The 27,001-nt window shown below is 42.1% G+C and overlaps 1 protein-coding gene across 1 annotated transcript in view; it reads right to left on the bottom strand.

Moving 5' to 3' along the window:
- The window catches only part of hs3st4 (heparan sulfate (glucosamine) 3-O-sulfotransferase 4), a 102,916-nt gene extending 86,548 nt beyond the window's left edge, over positions 1-16,368 (bottom strand). Inside the window, exon 1 of the mRNA XM_029635908.2 lies at positions 15,145-16,368. Within this exon, the coding sequence (XP_029491768.2) occupies positions 15,145-15,758 (614 nt within the window). The 5' untranslated portion in view covers positions 15,759-16,368. The remainder of the gene's footprint in view (positions 1-15,144) is intronic.
- Positions 16,369-27,001: the final 10,633 nt, after the last annotated feature.

Raw genomic sequence — 27,001 nt, forward strand, 5'->3', positions numbered from 1 at the left:
TCAAAGGTTCTGGACTGATATGCTTATGACTGTCACTGTACACATCTACAAGGCATTTACAAGGCACAATTAGCAAACCTCAATGACAAAATAAACCACTTGAGATTGAGATTCTTGTTTGGAGGAAGTAGTCCTGTGAAAAGCAGGTCAGGATAAACAGGCTTTACTTACAAGCCTTTATGAGGTTACTGAAGAAGTTGATGAGTGACTGCACATGACTCTACATACAGTACACATCTTGCACAGACATACCATAAGGATCAGAGGATATGTGAAGGAACACTAGCTAAGCTATCCTACTGGGAATAATACATTTAATTAGTGTTCACACAGCCCATGTTTTGGAGAGAGATGGGAAAAAAACCTGGCTAGAGATATCCTTCCTCCCCATAATAAATCTGTCCACGTCTCCCATCCAAACAGCTCCAATATGCCAGGGAGAGAATTTACAGTGCATCTCTGATTTGTTTGCTGCTATTAATGGGGCAGTGAGGAAGGAAGTGGTCTGTGGCTGCCAGCGCAATATCTGACCTCTGAGAGTGCATTAAATCAAGCTATTAAGGGCCGCTGCAATAAAGTGGACAGCCAAGGAAGGCAGAGTGCTCTCTCCAAAACAAACATGCCTCAGCCAGACACAACACGAGGCTGGGATCACAACCTCAGGCTGGGCTGATATGGTTTTATAGCGGGTGCCTTGGTGACAGTCAATCAATTCAGTGGGTTGTCAGTTCTGGTCGGGTGCAAGCCAGATAGATGAACCAGCACAGCGGGCAGCATTGTAGAATGTTAAGAAATGCATGGTTGATGCTGTGGCTAATAAGCCACGTGACATTATTAGGAAATATTCCTGTTCCTATTGAAGCCCTACTGGAACATGTTTCTGTATTAAAACATTTACTTTCCTCATAATAAAGAAATACATCATCATTGACAATTATGTTCATCTAGGAGTGGGTGAAGATGACTATTTGGTGTATCTTACACTTCGCTGCATGCACAGGTCCACAGGCATTTTAAATAATTGTGTCTGTGCCATAGGAGGAAAGAAATTACATTCATTATCACACCAGGACTGCTCTGGCGAGTTTCACAAATTGACAGACCATGTGGTGGACTTTGCTGTGTCTTTCAGACTCAGATAATGGACAAGTCTGATAGAAAAAGGCCCTTGACTCGTGAAACAAAAGGAACTAAAAATCGGGGAATGCCAGGGCCATGTCTGGCTCTGTGGGGCACCATTTATTTGAGTTGGGGGGCATGCCCTTTCAATGTCAAGGCTTGTCTGAACACTATACTGTTTTTCACTGATATTAATTACCATACTCCTGTATTACTAGGGCTAGTCTTTGAACGCCTTTCTAAAGACAATGGATTACTGCAACTCGCTGTTGGCTGGGCTCCCTGCCTGTGCCATTAAACCCCTACAACTCATCCAGAACGCCGCAGCCCGTCTGGTGTTCAACCTTCCCAAGTTCTCTCACGTCACCCCGCTCCTCCACTCTCTCCACTGGCTTCCAGTTGAAGCTCGCATCCGCTACAAGACCATGGTGCTTGCCTACAGAGCTGTGAGGGGAACGGCACCTCAGTACCTCCAGGCTCTGATCAGGCCCTACACCCAAACAAGGGCACTGCGTTCATCCACCTCTGGCCTGCTCGCCTCCCTACCACTGAGGAAGTACAGTTCCCGCTCAGCCCAGTCAAAACTGTTCGCTGCTCTGGCCCCCCAATGGTGGAACAAACTCCATCACGACGCCAGGACAGCGGAGTCAATCACCACCTTCCGGAGACACCTGAAACCCCACCTCTTTAAGGAATACCTAGGATAGGATAAAGTAATCCCTCTCACCCCCCCCCCCCCCCCTTAAAAGATTTAGATGCACTACTGTTCCACTGGATGTCATAAGGTGAATGCACCAATTTGTAAGTCGCTCAACGTCGCTAAATGACTAAATGACAATGTCGCAATAAGAACAAGTTCTATTACCTACCTTCTCCTTTCCTGTTCAAACTTGTGAGGATACGGGAGGCATATCATTTTGACTTACACTGCAATAACCTAAACTCAACCTACACTTCAGCTGCAGTCTGACGGTGGCATGAGTGGACTGGTTTATGATAACCGGGATTTAAAGGGCCAATCCAGTCGTTTTATCTCAATATTAAATCATTTCTGGGTAAAAATTAAGTACCTTAAATGAAAATGGTCAAAAATAAACAATTTCGCAAACAAGGATTTTGCTAGGACTGTCTGGGAGTGGTTTGAGTGGGGGGAAAGGGTATTTCAGCAGCATCCAGTATTTCAACCATATCTAAGGGCGATTTTACCAAAAAGTTCAGATATTTACAAATAAACTGGTGCACTCAGTCAAGCAAAGACATCTATGATTCAATTGTGAATGGCATTTACGGTGGAATTATTATGTATAGGAACTTTGCTATATCAGAATGTGAACAACTCATCAAAAGACTATAGGCAAATCACCTGTCAGAACAGTTTAGAGACACGGTGTGGCTAATCTCAGTGCGAAAGCTCCCGGTGAGAGCAGGAGTCCAATGGAGCTGTTACGTTAAAAAACTAAAAAATGCCCAATGCCATCATGCACTGATGATGAAACACTTGAATACGGATAACCAGAATGTAGTAGAATGAAGACAATTGGGGAACTAATGCAGTTATCATTCAAGTTGAACCAAATGCCATACTGTATGAAAAATTCATGGAACTTTTAATGAGATCTACAAAGATCTTTTCCGCTTCACAATATTTATAGTAAAGCACACAAAAAAGCTAAAAAAAACAAGAGATGATGCAAACTGTCTTATATCTCATGAAAGGGAAAATAATCCGTTGTAAATTCAAGACTGATCCTTTTCAAATGTTTGTATCTGAGTGGGGGGGGGGGGGACTGAAAAGGTTTGGAACTATCTTTATTTTAGTTATTTTATCTAATTTACCGCCTCGTGATGTCACCAGACTAGAGGTCGACCGATTATGGTTTTTCAACGCCGATACCGATTATTGGAGGACCAAGAGAAGCCGGTACCGGACGATTTTTATATATATATTTGTAATTATGACAATTACAACAATACTGAATGAACAATGAACACTTATTTTAACTTAATATAATACATAAATAAAATCAATTTAGTCTCAAATTAATATTGAAACATGTTCAATTTGGTTTAAATAATGCAAAAACAGTGTTGGAGAAGAAGGTAAAAGTGCAATATGTGCCATGTAAAAAAGTTAACGTTTAAGTTCCTTGCTCTGAACATGAGCACATATGAAAGTTGGTTTTAACATCAGTCTTCAATATTCCCAGTTAAGATGTTTTAGGTTGTAGTTATTATATGAATTATAGGACTATTTCTCTCTATATCATATGTATTTCATATACCTTTGACTATTGGATGTTCTTATAGGCACTATAGTATTGCCAGCCTAATCTCGGGAGTTGATAGGCTTGAAGTCATAAACAGCGCTGTGCTTCAAGCACTGCGAAATTCTGCTGGCAAATGCAGGAAAGTGCTGTTTGAATGAATGCTTACGAGCCTGCTGCAACCTACAACCGCTCAGTCAGACCGCTCTCTTAATTATAATATAATAAACACACAGAAATATGAGCCTTTGGTCATTAATAATGGTCAAATCGGTAAACTATCATTTCGAAAACAAAACGTTTATTCTTTCAGTGAAATACGGAACCGTTCCGTATGTTATCGAACGGGTGGCAACCCTAAGTCTAAATATTGCTGTTACATTGCACAACCTTCAATGTTATGTCATAATTATGTAAAATTCTGGTGAATTTAATTACGGTCTTTGTTAGGAATAAATGGCCTGTCAACAGTTCGCAACGAGCCGGCGGCCCAAGCTGCTGCATATACCCTGACTCTGCTTGCACTGAACGCAAGTGACACAATTTCCCTAGTTAATATTGCCTGCTAACATAAATGTATTTTATCTACATATGCAGGTTTAAAATATATACTTGTGTATTGATTTTAAGAAAGGCATTGATGTTTATGGTAAGGTACATTATTGCAACGATTGTGCTTTTTTTGCGAATACGCTTTTGTTAAATCATCACCCGTTTGGCGAAGTTAACAGGCACCGCATTCATTATATGCAATGCAGAACAAGCTAGTTAACCTAGTAATATCATCAACCATGTGTAGTTAACTGGTGATTATGTGAAGATTAATCTTATAAAAACAATCAGTTTAATGCTATCAAGCAACTTACGTTGACTCCAATCAGCCACAAGGTCCTTGTGATGCTGCACTCGCATAACAGATGGTCAGCCTGCCATGCAGTCTCCTCGTGGATTGCAATGTAATCGGCCATAATCGGTGTCCAAAAAGGCAGATTACCAATTGTTATGAAAACTTGATATCGTCCCTAATTATTCGGCCATGCCGATTAATCGGTCAACAACCCTACACAAGACAGTCCAAAACTGCATCCCACCAAAACTTCATGGGGATAGCCCCCTTTTTTAAAGTTTTGCCTAAAATGACATACCCAAATCTAACTGCCTGTAGCTCAGGCACTGAAGCAAGAATATGCATATTCTTGGTACCATTTGAAAGGAAACTTTGAAGTTTGTGGAAATGTGAATTGAATGTAGGAGAAGACAACACAATAGATCTGGTAGAAGAAAATACAAAGAAAAAAAAACAATTATTTTCTACCACCATCTTGAAATGCAAGAGAAAAGGTCCCAATTCCAGCCATCACTCTGGTTGTAATTCCGATGGTGTTCACAAAATGGCAGCAGTGTATGTGCAAAGTTTCAGACTGATAACTTGAAGTATGAGTGAACTACATGACATTTAGTGTGAAGTCACCCAGGTACATTTGGGCAAATCGTAAAGGAGACATTTGCATTCATAATACATTTTCTACAAGAATATCATCGAATCAGTATACTTGGACTTTGATTTAGCTTTTCCAGTATTAGTAGCCATATTATAAGTTCAACATTTGCAAAGCAACCAGTTTTCATAACTTCATAACTATGAATATTCTTATAATTTTTACCAAAAAGGAAAAGGAATGTTGTCGCAAAAGGTTGGCAGCTACATTTTGCGACATATACAGGGTACTACCGTAAAGGCCAGCTCATTGGCTATCTAGCTAGCTTTGTTTGACCCCGATTGGTGCTTATTTGACAAAGATACAGTCGATCAAATGAAGACCGGACACGTCGTCCGCGTGCCATGACGGCATCACTCTCTAACCAAATTTGGTGTCCTATAGGATATACTACACCCCTAATGATATAGTGAAGACTGGTTACATTCTAGGATGTCTGAAGAATACATACGAATGTGATTTGACTGGTTAAAACAACATTTAGGGTTAGATTTTCACAGATTCCTTTCTTTGTAAATTGAACGAGTGGAAATACAAAAATCGATTGTGCATGCTATATGGACCTTTTTAGGATATGAAAAAGGATTTTATCTAACAAAATGACACTTCATGTTATCTCTGGGACCCTTTGGATGATAAATCAGAGCAAGATTTCAGAACGTAAGTACACATTTCACCTTCAGAGGTGAATTTCTCAAACTTATCGCGGTGAAAAAAGTGTTTCGTTGTTAGGAGCTCTCCTCAAACAATAGCATGGCATTTTTAGCAGTAATAGCTGCTGTAAATTGGACAGTGCAGTTATATTAACAATAATTTAAACTTTCAGCCAATATAAGACACTTATATATACCAACATTTGTTGTTTCTATAAAATCTGCTATCGTGACACAAGGCGCTGTATGATTTACAACTGTCCTGTTGATGGAACGCCTATCCCTATTAAAGGGCATTATCATCATTTTAACAATTTCACAATTTCAACCTCATAGTGTGGAAATGTATATAAAACATAAGGAAATCACACTTTTGACTGCACTGGCCTTTAAGAGTGTTAGTCTCTTCATCTATGGGTGGTGCCGTGGAATGTCTAGCTCCTTTTTGGTTTGGCTTTGGACATTCACTCGTCTCGAACAAAACAAAAACACACACCCCTCTCACAGCTTTAGAGTTGGGTTAGCCCAACAGACAGGTGAGAGGGAAAGTGATCATATTACACCTGGGGTAGCCTATAAGAGAAAATGCCTCAGTCCTAAAAATGTACTTCAATAACATCCACTAGAATGCAGACCGACCCATCGATCAGCCAATGGCTGACTGAGTGAACTAACCAAACACAGCTTCTTTGTTTTGATCGGATTCCGCCGTGAGCAACCATCAGTGGTTTGTAGGCAGTTTTCAGTGTTTTACACTGTCTTGCCACCACAAACCAAAAATCTACTAAAAGGAAAATCAGCAAATGGGTATATTTGTGCAGATCCATCTGTGTGGAGGGAAGGAGCCAGCTAAGTGAGTCCCAACTATTAAATAGCATGAAGAAACACATGCAACATTAGTAGCAAGGCAAATTAAACTATCTGTTATTAAACACAAGGAGTAAAATTCCTTCCTCTGGCATCGCACTGTTGGTTAACTAATTATTATGCCACATTAATTTTGAAACCCTGAAGCGTTTGTTGAGTTTACCCAAGGTGCAGTGAGTACGTGTTTAGCCCTGTAAAAAGTGGGTTTATTACAAAACAGATCTAACAGCGAGTGATTCAGCGTGAGGCTGAGACGACGCAGAGCCAGAGGCTGCTGGGATTGCTTCATTTATATTCCACTGATTGCATCGGAAAATTGTGAGACTGTTAATTGGAGACAATGTGGCCAGAAACAGATATGGAGAGACATGTGACTACAACAATGGCATCAAAGATAATATTTAGCTAAAAGCCTGTGTTAATGGTGACAGCAACAACCCTACCAAGCTGTTCTACAGAATTATATACCTTTAATCATTAGGAAAATACTTGCCCTCACAACTTTCCCCTCAAAAAAACTTCAGTCGTGTTAGATATGCCTAATTGACCTTCCGTTGGTACGTCAACGTTTCGAATCCAGAAGCAATTGTTATTGCAAATGCTCCCTTGCATCCGTCTAAGGACATGTTGACAAAGCCTTCATTTATGACCGATTCCCCAGCCCAGCAAGCATGGCCCCAGCGTGACGTTGATTAGGTGGCTTGTACGAAATAAGCTTGAGAGGCCCATTTCACCGCAAACCTGTATTCATTTAGTTCTGCAGATTTATACTGGCCTGCTATCTCGGCAAGAAAATCCAGCATGACATGAGAGTGAAATTTGCCCTTTTGAAAAGAGGGTTAATCTTTCTTTCTTTCCCACTGCAACCTCAATCTCACTGTGGCCAGCATGCCTCCAATGATCTGGGGGCCACAGCCAGTAAATTAAATTAAATAAACCCATTAGTTACAGCACTGTTACCTTCTCACCTCTGCCCAGATGCGCTTTCATGGTAAGTTGTCCCATCATAAAAAAAAACAAGGGACTCGGCATAGGATTGTGATGCCAAAGTCACCTTGACTCCAAAGACAGGGTGGTCTGTCCTCATTGTTCATCACAAAGATCAATTAAAATAGCCTGTTTTGCAATGCAGCACGAGCCCAATATGTTCCGCAGGTGTCTGAAGGTAAATGTATGCTTACTTAAAAATCAATTCATACTTCACATTCTCCCTCCTCGAGTCGTGCAGATGTGAAACAAACTGGAGGTCGATGGGAGTGGAAGGCGACCGTGAGCAGAGTCATCCCAGGCATACTGAAAATGAATGGGATGAATAACCAAGTGTAGCTCACATATCTAAAGACCTCAGACAAAAAGAGAGTCTAATCCTGCTATAGCCCTGGGTATGGGTTAGCATGTTTTCACTCCTATCTTTTCTTCTTCTATCTTTTCTTCCTGCTCTGAAACATATCTTGTGAATATGGCAGGGTAGCCTAGTGGTTAGAGCGTTGGACTAGTAACCGAAAGGTTGCAAGTTCAAATCCCCGAGCTGACAAGGTTCTGCCCCTGAACAGGCAGTTAACCCACTGTTCCTAGGCCGTCATTGAAAATAAGAATTTGTTCTTAACTGACTTGCCTAATAAAATATTTAAAAAATATATATACTGTAACTACAGTTTGGCATCTATCTTCTTTTGGAACAATACAAAGCTTCATAGCTAAATTCGGACATTCAACAGAAAAACAAAACCATGGAGAAACATGATTGTACCTGTGATGTCTGACTGTACCCCTTTGTACTTACCCCCATACATGAAGGATTACGGGATATGACACTTTTCTTTTAAACACACACGCATCTTTGACATGATTGCACCGAAAGACATTTCCTCGTGTGTCACCCTGCACACGTGTGTGTGTGGCTGAGCATGTTAAAGGCATGAAGAAAAACTATCAGCCACATTAACTAAGAGTTGGCTTCGCATTGTTGGGAGGAGCTAATGGCCCCATTAAAACAGGAAGAGCACGTTAACTTGCAACTAAATCTCTAATGCCAATAATCCAAATGATCCAGGAAAAACAATCACCTTCTTATACACCAATTAGTAATTAGCATAATCCCTAAAAGAATCCTTTTGCATTTCATCAGTTTAGTCTAAATCTCAAAGGAGCTTGGCACAATGCCACAGCCTCTATATAAAAATCACTTCCACCAGCCTATACAGAGAATAGAGGACAGTATTCTCATGGTGGAGGTCTGATTGATAAAGTGTTCTTGATGCAGATGGTTGAAACTCGAAAACCTAAATACTTATAAAAGGGTTTCAATAAACACAACTCCCAATGAAGAGTTCCTACTTGAAAAGCCCAATCAACACAGAAAGGGAAAGGGGGATACCTAGTCAGTTGTACAACTGAATGCATTCAACTGAAATGTGTCTTCCACATTTAACCCAGCCCCTCTGAATCAGAATACCATCTCAATGTAAGGACTGTGTTATGCGTAGTTTACACGTCTAATACTCAGCTCCTTCATTGTTTCACACTGTGCTAAAATATTCTAGCGGAATACCCCATGGTGATTTCAGGCAAAGAAAGAGCATGAATAAATAAACAACTTAAAGCGATGAGAAACTTCAAAGGCAATGGGACAATCGCAGCAAACAAGCTCCTGGAAGCCAATGAATTTCTTTGTTTGTGACAGTGACTCAGGGGTATAAACAGAGGAATTAGCTCACACCTCCGGAGTCTCAGCACATCACACTGCCATAATTGAATTAAGCCTGTCAATATTGTTGTGAGCTGTGGATGGCGTCAGTGGCGCGAGGTGCATGTGAGCTGACAGGATACATGTGTATTTCTATAGCTAGAACTGCCTTTTCATTCTGCTCTGTTCTTTGGCAAGTCCTTGAAAAAATAAGGCGATTGCTTTCCATGTCATCCCAGACTATATCTCAAGCTAATTCCTACATCTTGATACAGCCAAGCTGATGTATTTCCTGTGAATAAGCTCTGTGTGTAACATGTCATGGGCATGCAGGCGGAATAATGCTACGCGTGGAGGGAGAAGTTATGATTTCCACTCTCCCCACATCCCTCTGCTTAACACACTCCTGGAGTACATGTCAGGTCACAGCCACATATTTGAAACATGCTCCCAACAGCCCTTGCGTGACGTCTTGGCTCCATGGCCAGCCCTGTCAGAGAGAATCCTGCTCTGACTGAACCAATGCATCAGCTTGCTTTTGCGTTTGTGTCATGAGACTGCATCACTCACAACCGATAAGGGGCATGTATGCACAGCACCAAGTGCTCCAGGAGAGGCTAAAGGAGAATTGGAATCTTGACAAGTATGATTGACATGCTTATTTGTCCCAAAAGGAAGTATTATTCAGAGAGATTTAAAGACGGCTGTAAAGCAGCATTCTTGCCGAATGGAATCATTGTTCCTTCTGACTAGAAGCACATCACGGCAATTCTGCGGCAAGTAAATAATCCCTGGGAGATAGGAATCCTTTCAAGCTTAAAATGACTTGTGCTTATACTTTATTTTGGGTCCAAAATAAATCACTTAACAGGCAAGACTGGGGCTGTCATTTTCAGGCAATCCATCTATGACATGGAACTGAAATAGGGGGCTAAGAATTCCCTGTTTTCCCATTGGCGGTGGAATGGAGAAGAATGCAAGGCAGAATTCCATCCAGTTCTATTTTGACAGACACAAACCTAAAGAGAGGCTGAGCCTTGATGGTAACCATGCCCCATTGCCAATTCATTGTGTTGGCAAATTGAATCAGCAAATTAAATTCTAAGCTCAAGTAAAGTCAACTTTACTGGAATTGGAGAATGATCACTTTAGGTGTTTGGGTGTAGCTTTGTCCATGACACGGAATAGGAAATGAATGTCAAAGAGAGAGGGTAAGGTATTGCATGTGAATAGCAAGAAGGAGCTGTGGTAGAATGAAATTGTCTGCACTAACCCACTGCCAGAGTGATTTGTTCTCTCTCTAAGCCACAAAGGATGCAGCAGTGTTACTTCTTTCATAATTCTAGTGTCACAATAAAAATAGACTAAGATAACCTCCCAAGGCTGACCCTAGAGTAACACAAAACAAATTGAATCCACATTCTCCCAACACAAAACACTGATTCCATTGCAGAAAAAAACAAACATTTTCCCAGGCAGTGCAATGCTGTGTGGATGGTGTTCATGACTAGACTTATCTTGATAATACCTGCTGATATGTTTGAACTGGAAAGATAAAGTGCTGTGAATTGTTCCCACAGTTTCGCTGTAGACACATACACATAAGATAGCTATACACAAACCTAAATATCTAGCTAGTAGACATTTCACTAGCTAACTTGTAACAGGTATCTTGCATGTGATAACACACTAGAGTAAACGGCTACACAAACCTGCCATTCATAGTTGTAGGAACTTGCTACAGTGGGAGTTACATTAGGCTATTTAAGTGTGATCCAATATCCATATTTATCCAGACTGACAGTAATTGGTGGTGCAGCAATCTGAAGGTTCTGATTATTCTCCTTCATAAACTCATGTTTAACAGCCAGACAGAGATGACACAAAGGCTTTCTGGCGGGAAGGTACCGTCTGTGTCATAGCGCTGTGCCATGTCTGCATCCAGTCAAAGGCGCTGGAACGGGAAATAAATATGTTTCTGTTGTGGACGCTGGTGGAATCTCTGGGCTCTGTGGTGCTTGGGAGTTTAATCAAGTGGAAAAGGGGAGGGGGGATGTTGAGACCAACCTGACTGCAGTGGTCCACTCTCTTGACAGGCACTGGGGCATGCTGCTAATTAAAAAGTTTAATTCCACGACTGCCGCGTTGGCATCCCAGTACCCAGAGGTGCGTCCTTGCGAGCCTTGGCGCCATCTTATCAGGCACAGACAGATTCCGGCTTGCCGGGGAGGAGCGGAGGACGTGGAGGAGCTGCAGCAGCAGCAACACAGGCCCAGCTGGAAGATGGAGGGGATGGCATCCAGCCTGCTGCTCAGGGATCTGGCCCACCTCCCTCCATCCCATCTCCCCGCCGACTGGAGTCACGGGCCCCTAGTCTGGTGGCAAGACTCAGGGAGCTGAGCCGTGGAGCTGCATGCTGAGGTGGGAGCGCAGGGGTAAACAAGGGATAAACACAGGATTTAGACTCTCTGATGCTACTCTCAGCAGTAGATCGCTGTCTCCAACACACACTTCCTGTCAGAGGGTCCTGTCTTACTACACTGAAGGGTGCGGATAAAGCTGGGGCTGGAATTCATGCTATTCTCCTCAGAGTCCCCCCGGGCCTGCAGCAGTGCAAAGACATGGTGCTCTGACATGGTCTCTACACTACTAGCATTTCGTATTTACTGAAAAAGAAGAAGCAGCAAACTGGAAATTCTTTCGTTAAGCTTTTTCCACCATTCAGTGGGAAACAGAGCCTCGATGAAAAAGTAGATAAAAGAATGAGAGCACTTCATTGCAAGGCCTTGGCAGAGCGTAGAGCCTGCACTGTGTGGGCTTCTAAGCTGTGTAGGTCCCTATTGATCCGAATGCATTACAATTCACACAAAGAGAGAAAGTCCTTGGTGATGGCAAGGCTGATTCTTTGGCATCTTATTTAAAGGCCACCTCATATAAAAGCCAGCCGGCAGCAACCAAGACCTCCGCCTGAGGTGAAATAGCTTGGGGAAGGAGAGCACGTTCGGAACAAGCACCACTGTAAATTAACATTATTGTTTGTCACACTGTGCAACACAGGGCCATTGCCTTGCAAAGGTACCAAACAGCTCAAAGGATTTACAGTCACATTGCCTCAGCTTTTATCGCTTACAAGGCTTACAAAGTGTCAGTCTCCCAACACAATGATAAGGGGCTCGGAGACCTCAGAGCCGCTTCAGAGCTATGCATCTCATTGACAACTCACACAATATGATCAGCATAGTAGTACAACCCAAATGATCTTCCTGGAAAATCAACTGTAACACAAGCAATAGAGTTGTTCCTAAATACCAGCTCAATAAATCGTCTGCTGTTTTGCAGCACCGATTTAAACCCGAGATAGGCTTCCAGGCAACGGCGTGATTCTTCTAATGATGGTATAGCTATTATGACCCGGCACACAGAAAGAATGACCTGCTGGTTAAAGACTATAGCTTCTCCTCAAAAGCGGTAAGGAGTTTAACAAGGCATAAGGTCCTCCCCGACGAGGCCTTTTAAACACTGTGTAACCCAGGTAAAACAGATGTCACCGAGGTGCTGCATCATATTTCATGAACAAGAAGATGAACTTACTCCTTGTGAATTATATGCCCAGCGGATGGGGTATAAAAATATGTTTTCACTTGATATTTTCTACCAGATGAATTCTGTATGCGTACCGGGATTCTGGAGCACCGTATAACTGTGGCAAGCACAAAATAGCTCTCTCAGTGCACACCTCTTCAGGCTGTGCATTTGTACTGGCTTCTTTTAAATCTTTTACAACGGGTACCACATTCATCCTCTGCCAGTGTCTAACTCTCCAAGCCATCACAAAGTATGAAACGAGCACAACCAAATTGATTTAGTGCGTTTGACAACATTTTTGGACTCAACCTCCTAAGACAATGTTATATTGGCGTAATCATGATTAGGCACACTGCCTACACAGCAGGCCTGCACACAGACGTGACGTAGTAGATTTTTTTACACAGCAAAAACACCACAAAAATGACATGCTTTGTCTGTAGCATCAGGACGTGGGCAGATCACATAGCTCTGAGTGTAACCTTTGTTTCCCTTGTCACACTACAACACTGTTCAAATTTGGCAGACAGAACAGCCACACTGCTATATCTTCCCCATGGGTGTAAAAAACACATCTACCCGATAGTTACATTTCTGCATACGTCATCCTGAGGTTAACATTACTCAGAGGACGAAACGCGGAAATAAATGCTAAGAGCGCTTAAGGGATTTGGTTGGCTCAGGGGCACTAAAACATACAAGCACACTTTGGTGTTATTTATGTAAGCCTGTCATCTTGTCGTCTAATGAGCCTGACACCGAAAGCGTAATGAAACGTCTCACATTAACACGGGCTAAATGAACAGCCAACAGCCGAGGACAGAGGAGAGCATAGCTCCCATCCACACTGCAATGAGTTGAGGCAGATGGTTCCCTGTATACCCAAAGCCCCGAGCCACTGTACTAGACTGGGTTCACAGGCACAGCAACTCATCCCTCTGGGCACAAGCACAGAGTCAGGGACTCTGTGTACTACTGGCTGGCTTCATTTTCATTCTCTGCTCATTGAGTCCATTTGAAATCATCCAGCATTCCCCTGGTTGGTCAGACCATCATCTTGCTAGATGCTGGCGCCTTATTGAGCGAGTGCCACTGTCAAACGGAGGGACGGAAGAACCCTCAAACAGACTGTGGTTCAATGCCATGATTGTTTATATTTTAATAAACAGAACAATAATCACGAAAGAGGCAGTGAGATGTGCAGTGTTGGAAAACAAAGAAAAACCATGACTGGGTGGTGAACCTGACTGGGTGATGAACCTGACTGGGTGATGAACCTGACTGGGGGAATCTTTACCTTGAATGTATTGCATGTGAGAAGACATGGATGGTACAACACTCAGGATCAGCAGAGAAACATCTGGATTAGCTGATCAAAATGATGATCTCTCTACCCCCATGCAGTCATACAGCAAAAGCCTGGCAATGTGGCTTTTAGATAGATAGACTTAAATAGGCCTTTAGCTACATGCATTTGGTTTCAGCTCTGTGTCAGATTAAATGGCTTTAAAATGACCACTTTTTCACAATTCCTACAATATATACTGAATCAGATATGGATCTTGGTGAGCGCAGAATGTTTTCATTTTGTTATCAAGCTACCAGACTTTTTCCTGCAATGGTGGACATTGCAAGGCATTTGCTAAATAAACGCAATATTGGGAACTAGCGATTATCAGATGGAAATAAACAAGGAAATACATTTTGTCTAAATGAGGCAAGATAGTGTCACAAATATAGACAATCAGAACATGTGGTACAGTATGAATACTAACTGGACATCATATTCCGAACACAGAGTACACTGCTAAAGGTACCAGGCCTGTTGCACAGGGGCAGTTCTGAACACTGTAGAAAGGTAATACCAGGTGGGATCTGAGTATTGTTCCAATGAATGCACTCGCATGAACACCTGTTCGACTGAATAGGTTGGCTATTGCTGCATGCTATGTTCATATACATGCACGCTACGATAAAACATTGTATATTATTGCAAAACTAGGTTCACTGTACTTCAGAAGCAAGATAAAGGTGTAGTGCATAAAGGCTACTTTGTTCCCTAGGTGTGGTTTCTAAGTGATATGAATATTTTAGTTTATCATCCAAATCAGTCTAGCTCTCATTTTGATGCAGTGGAATGGATAGAAAAATGAGGCTACCTGATCAACTGTTTTGTATCATTGGATGTAAAACAAGTGGGGGATATTTTACTAGACTAGAAACATGCTTAAGCAGAATTACTTGGCAGATATCCAATCTAATAGGTAGGCAATTTGTCATCAGAGTTGTTCTTTTTATTATGATTATAATAAATAATTGCATTGATCGTGGTATAGGTATTATTAGAGATAATCTAATGCATTTAAAATATGAACCAATCGAGGCTATCTACCAACACATGGTTTATGTTATGTGGGGTAATAAGACACCTGAACCAGCTAGGGTTATTAAGTGAGCGTGGATGCGCGCACCTGTACCAATCCAGCCCTTTCTCGTAGTTCCTGTCGAAGAAATGTGGCTCATTCCCAACGGCTCTGATATCGGGATGGACCCTCAAAGCTTCGAGCAGAGCCCTGGTACCTCCTTTCTTCACCCCAATTATAATGGCTTGGGGTAATTTTTTCACCCCATAATCCGAGGTGCAGTTCACCCTGAGTTCGTTGTCCGTGGTGCTGAATTCCTGGTGCTCCCTCTCCAGAGCGGGAGATTGATACACCGCGGCAGTTTTAGTTGGAGCCGCCTGATTCCGAACCCAATCCAATGTTCTTTGTTCGGTCTCCACATTATCTTTGACCGTGGAAATTGCAACCGTTTTCTCGGCAGCAGTCACCTCTGTCAGCTCCTCGTCCAAATAGCCCTGGGGTGAAGTGGAATAAAGTTTCTCCCTTAATGTTACGAAAGTTGTCTCCTCCGTTACCAGCCTCCCTTGGTACACGTAGTTCTCTTGCAAGGGGAACTGTAACGAGTTGTAACAGCTCATCAGGCTATAGAACAAGTAGGTGACAGAAAGGGAGAGGGTGAACATGAATAAAATTTTCCGGGGCACTTTAGAGGTAAAAACCGAAGTGCTGGACCAAAATGCCATCTCTGATAGCAGTGATCCTCTCAAAGAAGTGGCCAGACATGTTTCCACCCCAATACTTGCATGGACACTCAACAACAATAATCTGTCACTATGAGCACAGCTCCATTTGAAAATGTGAGTAGCTGAACCACTCCAGCATACCCCTAATTCGCATGGTTATAAGGATACAGGAAATAGATCGTTAAAATTCCGAAAGAATATCGCGTCCCTTTTTTGAGTAGCCTATCGATTTCTTATTCCAACGCTGACAGCCAATGTCACCATTTATTGGACTGAATTTGCAGATTAGCAAGCCTGCGGTCTGGCGTCCTTCCAAATGAGCAGCCTGGTTTGAAATGTGCAGAATGTGATGGACGAAGTCTTGGCATTTTACGGAAAAAGAAAAAAGGGAACGCCAAAGTGTTTGAAGTAGTGTGCAAAGCACGTCTTCATCCCGATTCACTGGCGGCCAATTACAAATCCCGTGGATCTTCCCAACAAGGGTGAAAAAACTGCCACACATTGGTCCTCTCACTGCTAACTTTGTGCAGTAGAAAGTGAACAACCTTTGCATAAATATTAATTGACTGCGCTCTATCAGTGGCCAGGAATGTTGCTTGCTGTCCCAATGCCTTCTGTTGATTGGTAGATACGATGTGCGCATCAACTCTGTGAGCTCACCCGCACGGAAGCACTATTATATTAGTAGGAGCACCACAAACTCAGTAAGTGAACACCCACTTTTCGCAATCGGTGCCAGAGTGTAGGAAACCCAATGAGACGTCAGATACGACAGGCAGATAACACTGAGATGGCATTGGGAAGGCGGGATGACTATTTCTCCTCTCCTTTTTCTATGCCTTATGATCGGCAAAGATGTTGCTGGATGAATGTAAGGGTGAGTAGGGAAAAGTAGAAAGCGGTGTATTGCCCTGTATGCATTTAAGAAGAAATCTTGAAGATAATTTGCTCAACTAATGTAGGCTACATCTGAATTTCCTCAAATGATTTACTGAATAAATGTGTCATAATTATAATAATAGTAATTATTATTATTATAATTATTATTATTATTATATGACTACTAAATAATTATTATACAAGCAGCTCATGGCTGCTCCCTACTGGTGTTCTCTGGAACATTGCAATAGTTGTAACCGTGATCTTGGGAGATTTTACACAAGAAGGTAGGCTGGATGGTTGGAGAATAGATCAATCTTTTTTTCGATGGAAATTATGTGTGATGAAAATCGTCGTTTCACTCCACCAATTCATATCACAGAGGTTGTTGCTTCTCGTGCATGCTGGTCTGATACAAAGGAGGGGCACCTGACAGTGCTATGGAGTGCATTGTAAGTGAGCTGGAACGGACACTAGGCTGTGTAGCCTTACTGAGGTATTTTGCATTGAAGATGCTTATGTAGGGAGAACATATCTATACCACATTTATTACACAAGGTGACAGTCAGTATTGTTCTCTGAATTGAAAAATGTTGACAAATTTGACTTATGCCCTTTTGGGAGGTAAAGTAAGAGATTCTAGATTGTGAGCCACTGAGATATGTCTCCTTTTATTAGAGAGTCTCATTCATCATCCTCCTCAAACACACCAGAAATATCTGCACCACAGCAATGCCTGGACAATAAATGGAGGGCTCATTACTCTCAAAGCAGAATGACAGGGTCATCTTATAGTATTAGCATCTGAAAGTATGAGAGAATGCTTATTTGGCCAAATTTCTCTTCCCATCACATCTCTAAGATTGTGTAACCAGCAGTTTGGCAAATCAAACAGTGGCTGAAATGACTGAGCAAGGAGGAAAACAGGTGAGACCAAAGATATTTTATTGCCAAAAGAGTAGAGTAGTGAACAAAAAAATCAAAGTGCAGCTCTTTTGCGTTAGACCTATGGCCTCCCACAGGACAGGAAATGCTGAACAATCCAATAGGACATCTCTTACACAGAGAAAGGCAGATAAATCACACCCTTCCTTTTTTCTTAGCAGCTGTGGTACATACTGTACAGCCACTTCAGCATACAGTATGCTTTGTTATAGTAAAGTTATGTAAATGTAACTGCCAAAATAATGGAAACACTTGAGTAAATGAGGGATACAAAGTATATTGAAAGCATGTGCTTCCACACAGGTGTGGTTCCTGAGTTAATTAAGCAATTAACATCATATCATGCTTAGGGTCATGCATAAAAATGCTGGGCTGGCCATTATTTTGGCTACTATGCCTATGCCCCCATAGGATTACAATGCCCCCATCCACAGGGTACAAGTGGCCACTGAATGGTTTGATGAGAATGAGCAGCACCTTAGACAGAATTTTCCACCGCCTTCAACAAAACACCAAATTATTTAATTTATTGTGAAAGAATGGTGTCCCTCCAATAAAGTTTGCATTAAAACTGTTCTCAATCAATCATCAGCTAATCAGCTAATGTCACAAAGTGCTGTACAGAAACCCATCCTAAAACCCAAACAGAAAGCAATGCAGGTGTAGAAGCACGTTGGCTAGGAAAAACTCCCTAGAAGGCCGGAACCTAGGAAGAAACCTAGAGAGGAACCAGGCTATGAGGGGTGGCCAGTCCTCTTCTGGCTGTGCCGGGTGGAGAACATGGCCAAGATGTTCAAATGTTCATAGATGACCAGCAGGGTCAGATAATAATAATCACAGTGGTTGTAGAGGGTGCAACAGGTCAGCACCACAGGAGAAAATGTCAGTTGGCTTTTCATAGCCAATCATTCAGAGTATCTCTACCGCACCTACTATCTCTAGAGAGTTGAAAACAGCAGGTCTGGGACAAGGTAGCATGTCTGGTGAACAGATCAGGGTTCCATAGTCGCAAGCAGAACAGTTGAAACTGGAGCAGCAGCACGAACAGGTGGACTGGGGACAGCAAGGAGTCATCAGGCCAGGGTAGTCCTGAGGCATGGTCCTATGGTTCAGGTCCTCCGAGAGAAAGAGCGAGCGAGGGAGAAAGAGAGAAAGAGAGAAAAAGAGAGAGTGAGAGAATTAGAGAGAGCATACTTAAATTCACACAGGACACCGGATAAGACAGGCGAAATACTCCAGATATAACAGACTGACCCTAGCCTCCCGACACAAACTTTTGCAGCATAAATACTGGAGGCTGAGACAGGAAGGGTTCTGGCTTGTGGTGTCCCAACGCCCTATTGATATGCTTTATGTTGGTGTTTCCTTTATTTTGTCAGTTACCTGTATATCCACTGCCATTCAAGTACTGTATCAGGGATCCTGCAGTCCACACATATGAGACATTTGGTTGTCTAGAAGTTATAATAACTGTTGATTTAATAATTGTTGATTGGTAATTGAAGGTTGGTAAGTTAAAATTATATATTACAACTGGTTGATAACACCTAACTTGAGATAATCACTTTTGAATAATGCATGTATTGGCGTCAACAGGAGAAAAGTTAGATAGTACTTTGGTACAGTGTGGGTTGTGGAATGTGGAGGTAGTTGGAGCCGGCCTAAGGGGATCACTATATCCAGGACTCATTGTCTCCTGGGTGCTTTTTCTTTTTCTGGAGGAAGACAGTCTGTCTCAGAATGTCTGTGTTTTAAGATTAGGGAGGGATTATTACAGTAAATCAATTTTGATTGCATTCTTCAAAATTGGCATAAAATGGAGTCCATGTTTCAAAATGAACAGTTCATTTTTAGTTCCTGTCTTACCAAATGATATCTATGCATTCATTAGAATCTCAACTCATCAATGTGGCAAATCATTATTTGAAGTCATTATGAGCTTACTGGAATTTATATCATTTCCCATCGATACAGGTGGTTTACATTAATTAACTCCCTGCATGTTTTAGCCTCACACTGACATAATGAGCTGATGTATTGCACCACAAAAGCACCACATAGTCACACAGTCACAGATACAGTATGCAAAAGAAATGCAATGGCAGCAGCCATGTCCAAGAACAAAGTCATTCTTTGCCTTGAAATCAATCGATTATATAAATAATTAACAAGTAAACACAGTATTTATTGTAAACTATCACAAGAGGATGTCAGCACCGGGCTGTAGAGACATGCTGTCTGGCTAAGCGTCACTTCAGTGAGATGCTCAGCCACATAGACTCCCATGGTTAGAAATGGCTGGAGTCTGTCAATGTGGAGGTGAAGTGATAGATATCAGGCCTTTATGTGATCGATAATGCTGTTTTCCCCCAATGTTGCCTGCCATTCTGTGAACTAATTAGATGATAAAAAGTGATGGATGTGAATTAAATTCAGCTGGCACCTTAAAACAACCTCCTTTGGGCTTTGGATCATTTCTTACTGACCTTTTACATCTCCACTTTATTGTATGTGAATGCAATTAAATCAATTTGTTGGATGTTTGCAATGCAGCAGTTGGCTCCAAGGTTGTGGTCGGATAGCAGTGGCCTCTCTGTGCTTTAAACCCCCACAGAAGACGGCAGAACAATTAAAGATGTAAATATGGTATGGCAACATCCTACATGGAAAGCAGTTGGAAAATGGACAATTGGGTATTTTCCTCTGTTCCACTGTAATAAATAAAACAAAGGATAAATCTCTATTGATCCTCATTCCAAACGCTCAAGATAATGAGGTTTCACAAAATTTGCCCTGATAAAAAAGTAATTGTCTAGGACTGCAAGAAAAGGGACAAATTATCCACAGTGGGGTTTGTTGGGCGAAATAATCCAATAACCTCAGAATGGGTCATACTGTATGTTCGATATAGCAACCAGCGAAGACCAAGAGACCATACCTAGAGGGAGGACAGTGGGGGGCTGATACTCACGCAGTACCAGAGTTGAGATGTACAGGTAACTGCCAAAATAAAGGGAACCCCAACATATAGTGTCTTAATAGAGCCAGAACAGCTTCAATGCACCTTGGTATAGATTCTACAAGTGTCTGGAACTCTACTGGAGGGATGCGACACCATTCTGCCATGAGAAGTTCCATTATTTGGTGTTTTGTTGATGTAGGTGGAAAATGCTGTCTCGTACCGCTCCAGAATGTTCAATTGGGTTGAGATCTGGAGACTGAGGCACACACACGCACAGACGCATGCACACACACACACACACACACACACACACACACACACACACACACACACACACACACACACACACACACACACACACACACACACACACACTTAAAAACCCCTATGCTCCTTTGAGAACCCTCTTTCAAAATCATTGAGCTCTTCTTCTAGCCATGGTAGCCAAACTAATGGGCCACTGGGCAATTTTATACATGACCCTAAGCATGATGGGATTTTAATTGCTTAATTAACTCAGGAACCACGCCTGTGTGAAGCATCTGCTTTAAATATACTTTGTATCCCTCAAGTGTTTCCTTTATTTTGTCAGTTACCTGTATTAGACCTCTCCCACTGGATCACCATAGGGCCACCATCAGCAGGTCCTTGGGGGGCAGAACTTTTATCCCGGCTCTTGCTTCATTAAGGACTGTGCTACGGGTTGTACTTAATCATATTGTTTCTGCCTGACAGGCTTCATGGCAATTTGCAATACATTCTGTATGGTCAATCTGTCTTTGAGAGACAGAAGCATAATACCATCCCTAAACACCAGCAGACCTTTACAGTATTAAGGGTCTGGCACATTGGTAAAACAGCAGGAGAGGATCAAGAAGACTGTTGAAAGAGACAATGGGCCAGAGATCTTTAGACTCATTTGGTCTGTTGATCCACTTCAAGTGTCACTTAACATGGACTTTTTTTGGAATGGTTATAGTCCTTTTCAGAGAAATAAGGTTGATCAGGAATTGATCAGATGAAATCATTTCCTTCTCTTTCTCTTATGCTGTACTTGTACATTGTTGTACTATTGAGCTATCTTAGGGTCATTGGGTGTGTCGCTGATGCAACACTTGCCCTGCTGAGCACTGTGAATTAATGGAGTGCCATTGGAGCAGTAGTGAAAATGCACTGCACCGTTCGAAGCCACATCACAAGAAAAAAAAAGAAGAGTCTCACATTCAGAGAGAAGACTCTGTGAAATCACTTGGCTCCTAATGACCTATCATTGTGACGTTTGGGATTGATGACTTTCTATTTGCCCTTTCCGCTAAGTTCCACCTGGGGATCATGTCCCACACATCAACTCCTCTCTGGAGTGGTGGAATCAGGAAACACTGTTATCTCTCCCAGGGCGCTTTGGAGCTTCTACTTCCTCGTCCAGCATTAGGCTGTGGTGAGACGAGAACAACCTGTAAGCTGGTGCGATGGCTCCACTCCTCTTGAGTCCCAGCCAGTCAGCCATCCCTGAATCTGCAAGACGTCCCCACGGTGCGGTGCGACCCGGTGCCTCCCAAGTGTGGCTCCCACAGCATAATTAAGGCGGGATCTGCCAGGGCTTCTGGGCCAGGGTCATTCATCAACCAGATCACCTGCAAGATTAATGTGCCCTCGCTGCAGCGCTGCAATGGATTGCTGCCACTTGCTGAGATCATTAGTGCTGGCCTGCCGTACCACTGCAGAGGCACTCCCCGATCAGTGGAGAGGAAGATTTGCAGCTTTGCATACTAAATGAACAGTCCATCATCGCCTAATTAAGGGATTATTGGAGACACTTGTGTCCAGTCCCCCGGACAGTAAACCATAACTGAAGGGCAAACAAGATAGATTAACTCCACCTGCTTAGTAGCGCATTGCAAAGTAATAAAACTGCTGACAAAGATAAGCTACAAAGGAGAACTTGGAGGAGGGAGGGTGTCAACAACACACAACATTTAAAACCCCAAAGAATTCAGAGACACCATTTAATAATCCACCGACACTCCATACAGCAGTAGGAATGTGGACTCCAACATTTTCCCCAGACTACCACATAAACAGGCTTAACATTATTCTTGCAGGCGCAGAAGGTGATCATAGTGCCCTGTCCATTCTTAATGAACATGCTTGGTTTGGGAGGACCGGAGGTAACACAGGCTAATTATTATTCTTAGACATGAAGTGAACAGTGTATCTCACATACAGATCTCCAAGGTGCTCTGCAGCCTGTATGGGTGCGCATCCCTTATTAAAGAATGGGACATGGCAGTGCTCAAAAGACCAATTGCATTTTTGCTGAGAGCTACGTGCGAATTGAATACTAAAGATGAGGGATAAGTAAGGGTTGATTCCGATAACTCACATTTAAATCCTCCAGAAAAGTGCTTGCATTCAATTCTCACTCGAGATCAATTCAATCGGCTTACATTAATTAGTCACATTTGGAGTGAGTTCTACCAAATCTATTTCTTCAACATCATCAATTCCATCCTTTCAAACACCCCTCATTATTTTCATATTGAGAGTTGACTCATATACCAACAACATAGGGTGAGGGTTGGACCTGCTATGCCACAGATCATGACTTTTTATATGAAATGGAAAATGGCTCATATTTTCCACTGAATTAACCTCTTGCTCTGAAGTTTTGATGAATTTCAGTGAAAACTGAAGATGACCCCAGTTTTGACATGAAACAAAACAACAGAGAAAAATAGCATCCACTTCTTGTGTAAATCATCCCAGCTCCAACACACACAGCACAGGGAAGGCAAGGAGGGAGGGTTGAGCACGGCTTTGCCGGCTGTAAGCCTCCCAGTGTACGAGGCTTGTTTTTCATTGACTGTGTCAGGAATCAAGAGGGCTAATCCCTCTGAGAATTCAGATGAAAGTTTCAAAAGAAATAATGAAAGGCACACTGCCCGAGGGTGCATATCAGGGTGAACATACAGCAAGCTGGAGTGAAAAGCAGCAGCCACGCACAACAAGCATACAGCAGAAAAACGGAATAAAACCAGCTTCCCCTGCCTGCCTCCCACCACCCCCACTACCAATTAAAAATATACATACTCACAATATTTCTCCAAGACATAAACAAATACGCACATCAAAAACTTGGCATGCTACTCCGCAACAACAAAAAATCACAGCTTGCTTGCTCTCTCCAAACGCAGCATGGAAATCGAAATATGACCCTCAAATTGTCGAGCCGGTATAATGAAAACATGGGATAATTGGCTGTTACAATTAGCCATACACCAAAAAAGATGATCTTCCATCACATGCGTGTAGTATACATCTCATGCATGTGATATTACAAAGACTCTTTGTAGCAGGAGAGAAAATAGCAACTGAGCAGCTTGTGTGTAGAATTTCACATTTACATATGTTACAGAATTTGTACTGTTTGTATGTGTGAAGTTGAAAGATTCACCAGTGTCTGGAGGCTATGCTTTATATCTATATCTATGCATCACTGTATGTGTAGCATAAGGACACTGAGATATATATTTTTTTGCGGGCGATATTCCCAACAGACCCTTTGCAGAACTCCATGAAGCGCTTCACTTTGAACTTCCAGAGCATGGCCTCTGACAACTACCATCCTCTCTGAACGTGTCTTATTTATCAGAAACAGCATGCCAGTCTCGTTTTTCCCCTCAGATAGGGAGCACTGAGCCATGTCCACTGTGCTTCTCCAGTCTACGTCATTTACACAGCCTCAGTAGGCCACAGCATTCTTTTAGAGGGGGAGTAGTGGGCTGCAGAATGTATGGAGCTGTATGATTCATTGGGCATCTGTGGCCCTTTCAGGACCCCAGGCTAGGAGTCCTATAAAATGGTGAGTTCCACCTGGCCTATTTATCATTTCTCATGTTATGTTAGAACTACAAGGTGAAAAAGGTTTTCCTAGTGAGGAAGATGTATCGTTCCGAACCACCCAGAGAATCGACACCAGAGATCATCAGCTTTATCATTCTCGAGCAGTGATCATTTGCAGTCGGTGTTAAGCCAATTTTAACAGGCGAATGATCTCTGTGACCTTAGAGGGCTCAGTAGGGTCCCGATGACGACGGGACACAGAACGCTTCATTTCTTCAGCAGAGCAGATGCGATCAGGCGAATATTTAGAGCATTACGTATCATATGCTACAGAATTCCATGAGCGTAATTCTCTTTTACTTCCAGGGAAACAGAACGTTGTAGTCCCTGTTTACGTATTTAGTATGGATAAGACACGCGGTATACAAAGGGCTATTCATCAAACACTAAGCGTACAGAGATGGAGTACCTTTTCATATAGAGCCGTTGTATACCAGGCGAGTGGGAAGATACACATTTTCAGACGGCGAACTAAGAAATATGATCTTGCCCACAGGAGTTGGATAACATATGGACGGAGGTGGGGAGTTTATTGTTGTGAGAAAAGGTATAACGATTAAGCTTTAGTTTTTCCATTTCTACCCAGGTTATATTGAGTTTTTATCGTTGAAGTGTGACATTTTGTGATGAAGAAAAAATGGTTTTAGCAATTAATTTACCAAAGACCAGACAGTTATTCTAAAAACAAAGATAAACGACTATTTAAGCAATAATGCTTGAGGGCTTTTATAAAACGGTTGCCAACATATTTATACAAATATTAATGACAAATATTAATTTAATGAGTAAATAGCTATCTCATTGACCTAGTCGTTAATTCTAATAATTCTATTAATTCGACGTTGCTATGCTAAAAAAAATCATTATGTAGCTGGCTAGCAGAAATTAAATGATAATGAGAGACAAGAACCTTAATAAATAATCATTTAATAAATATCTAATCGGCCTAAATAGGCAACAACTATAATGTTTGGTGAGTCAGAGCTAACCAAGCTAGTTAGTGATGTTAATAGTGACGTTTCCGTTGATGGCACATGAGTGTAAGAACTGTCCATGGTCCGGGAGCTGGTTGGTGACAGCCAGCCTCTTCTTTGTTGGTATGGGAGAGATCCCATTAGTCAAATGATACATTATCACACAGGTCGTAGAGGCAGAAGATAGGTTTATACAACCCCCAACTGTTGCAAACCAAATAGGAGCATTGAAAAATCATGTGTAGATGTTTTTTTCGAGAGGGAGATGAATTTCCTGCCTGGGCTGTGGGACAGTGGAATTATGAGATTAACACGTCATGATATTGTGTGGGAGTTGTTGTCAACCAATCAGCATCCAGGAACCAAACAACTCCTTTTATATGTATGATTATTCAAAGAATGTTGTTTGATGATCTTATTGTGAGTACTCAAAAAGCTACATCTCTGTTTTGAAAAATAAGCCTTTTTGAAAGTTTCCTATTGATCAGTTCAGGTAAACACCCACTCTTCCCTCTAGCCCACAACATCAGGCATAATCCCTTCACTGAGAAGAAACACAACAACAAGTGTCATATTGCTTCCACTGCCTGTCGATTCACTTTGATTGCTCTGCTTTAGGAGTTACAGCCTATTGCTGATGGTCAGTCAATATGGCATGGAAGAATGGAAACTGTGTTGGGGCTGTGATACTATACTGGACCATGACGTTTTCAGCCGGGTCACCGTGATACAAGTCAGTATTCAACATCCATCCATGTCTGAGGACGTTGGGAGATGACCATCCATGTCTGAAGACGTTGGGAGATGACCATCCATGTCTGAAGACGTTGGGAGATTACCATCCATGTCTGAAGACGTTGGGAGATGACCATCCATGTCTGAAGACGTTGGGAGATGACCATCCATGTCTGAAGACGTTGGGAGATGACCATCCATGTCTGAAGACGTTGGGAGATGACCATCCATGTCTGAAGACGTTGGGAGATGACCATCCATGTCTGAAGACGTTGGGAGATGACCATCCATGTCTGAGGACGTTGGGAGATGACCATCCATGTCTGAAGACGTTGGGAGATGACCATCCATGTCTGAGGACGTTGGGAGGTGACGTGGAAACTGGCAACAGTGAGCGCTTTTACCTTCAAGTAGGTTTCGGATTTGCAATTGAATTGATTTTGATTCCAAAGGTTGCAAGTTCAAATCCAGTTATAGAAAAGTTGTTTTTGAGATTTTTGTTTTAAGCCTAAACGTAACCTTAAACATTTTAGCAATGTGAGCAGCTGACTGATTCATGGAAACATTGGTTCATAACAACATTAATAGAACAAGTATTGCCAAGCTGTTCGACAAAAAGTTTATTAACAGCCAGCTTTAATGACAGAATAAACCCTCCATAATGCTGATCCACTATGTATTAAGAATTGCATTTAATTTCTGGACAAGGCTTTCGATGATGAGAAAAGATTCATACTTTTAGAAAGCATCATTATGGCAGAGACAGGATGGGACTTATTAAAGACCAATGTACTGCTTCCTCTTACTGCAGTCTCTATATTGGCATTGATTTGATCATTAATGAC

Source organism: Oncorhynchus nerka, linkage group LG26 (genome assembly GCF_034236695.1).
Source record: "Oncorhynchus nerka isolate Pitt River linkage group LG26, Oner_Uvic_2.0, whole genome shotgun sequence".
In the NCBI taxonomy this organism is placed as follows: domain Eukaryota; kingdom Metazoa; phylum Chordata; class Actinopteri; order Salmoniformes; family Salmonidae; genus Oncorhynchus; species Oncorhynchus nerka.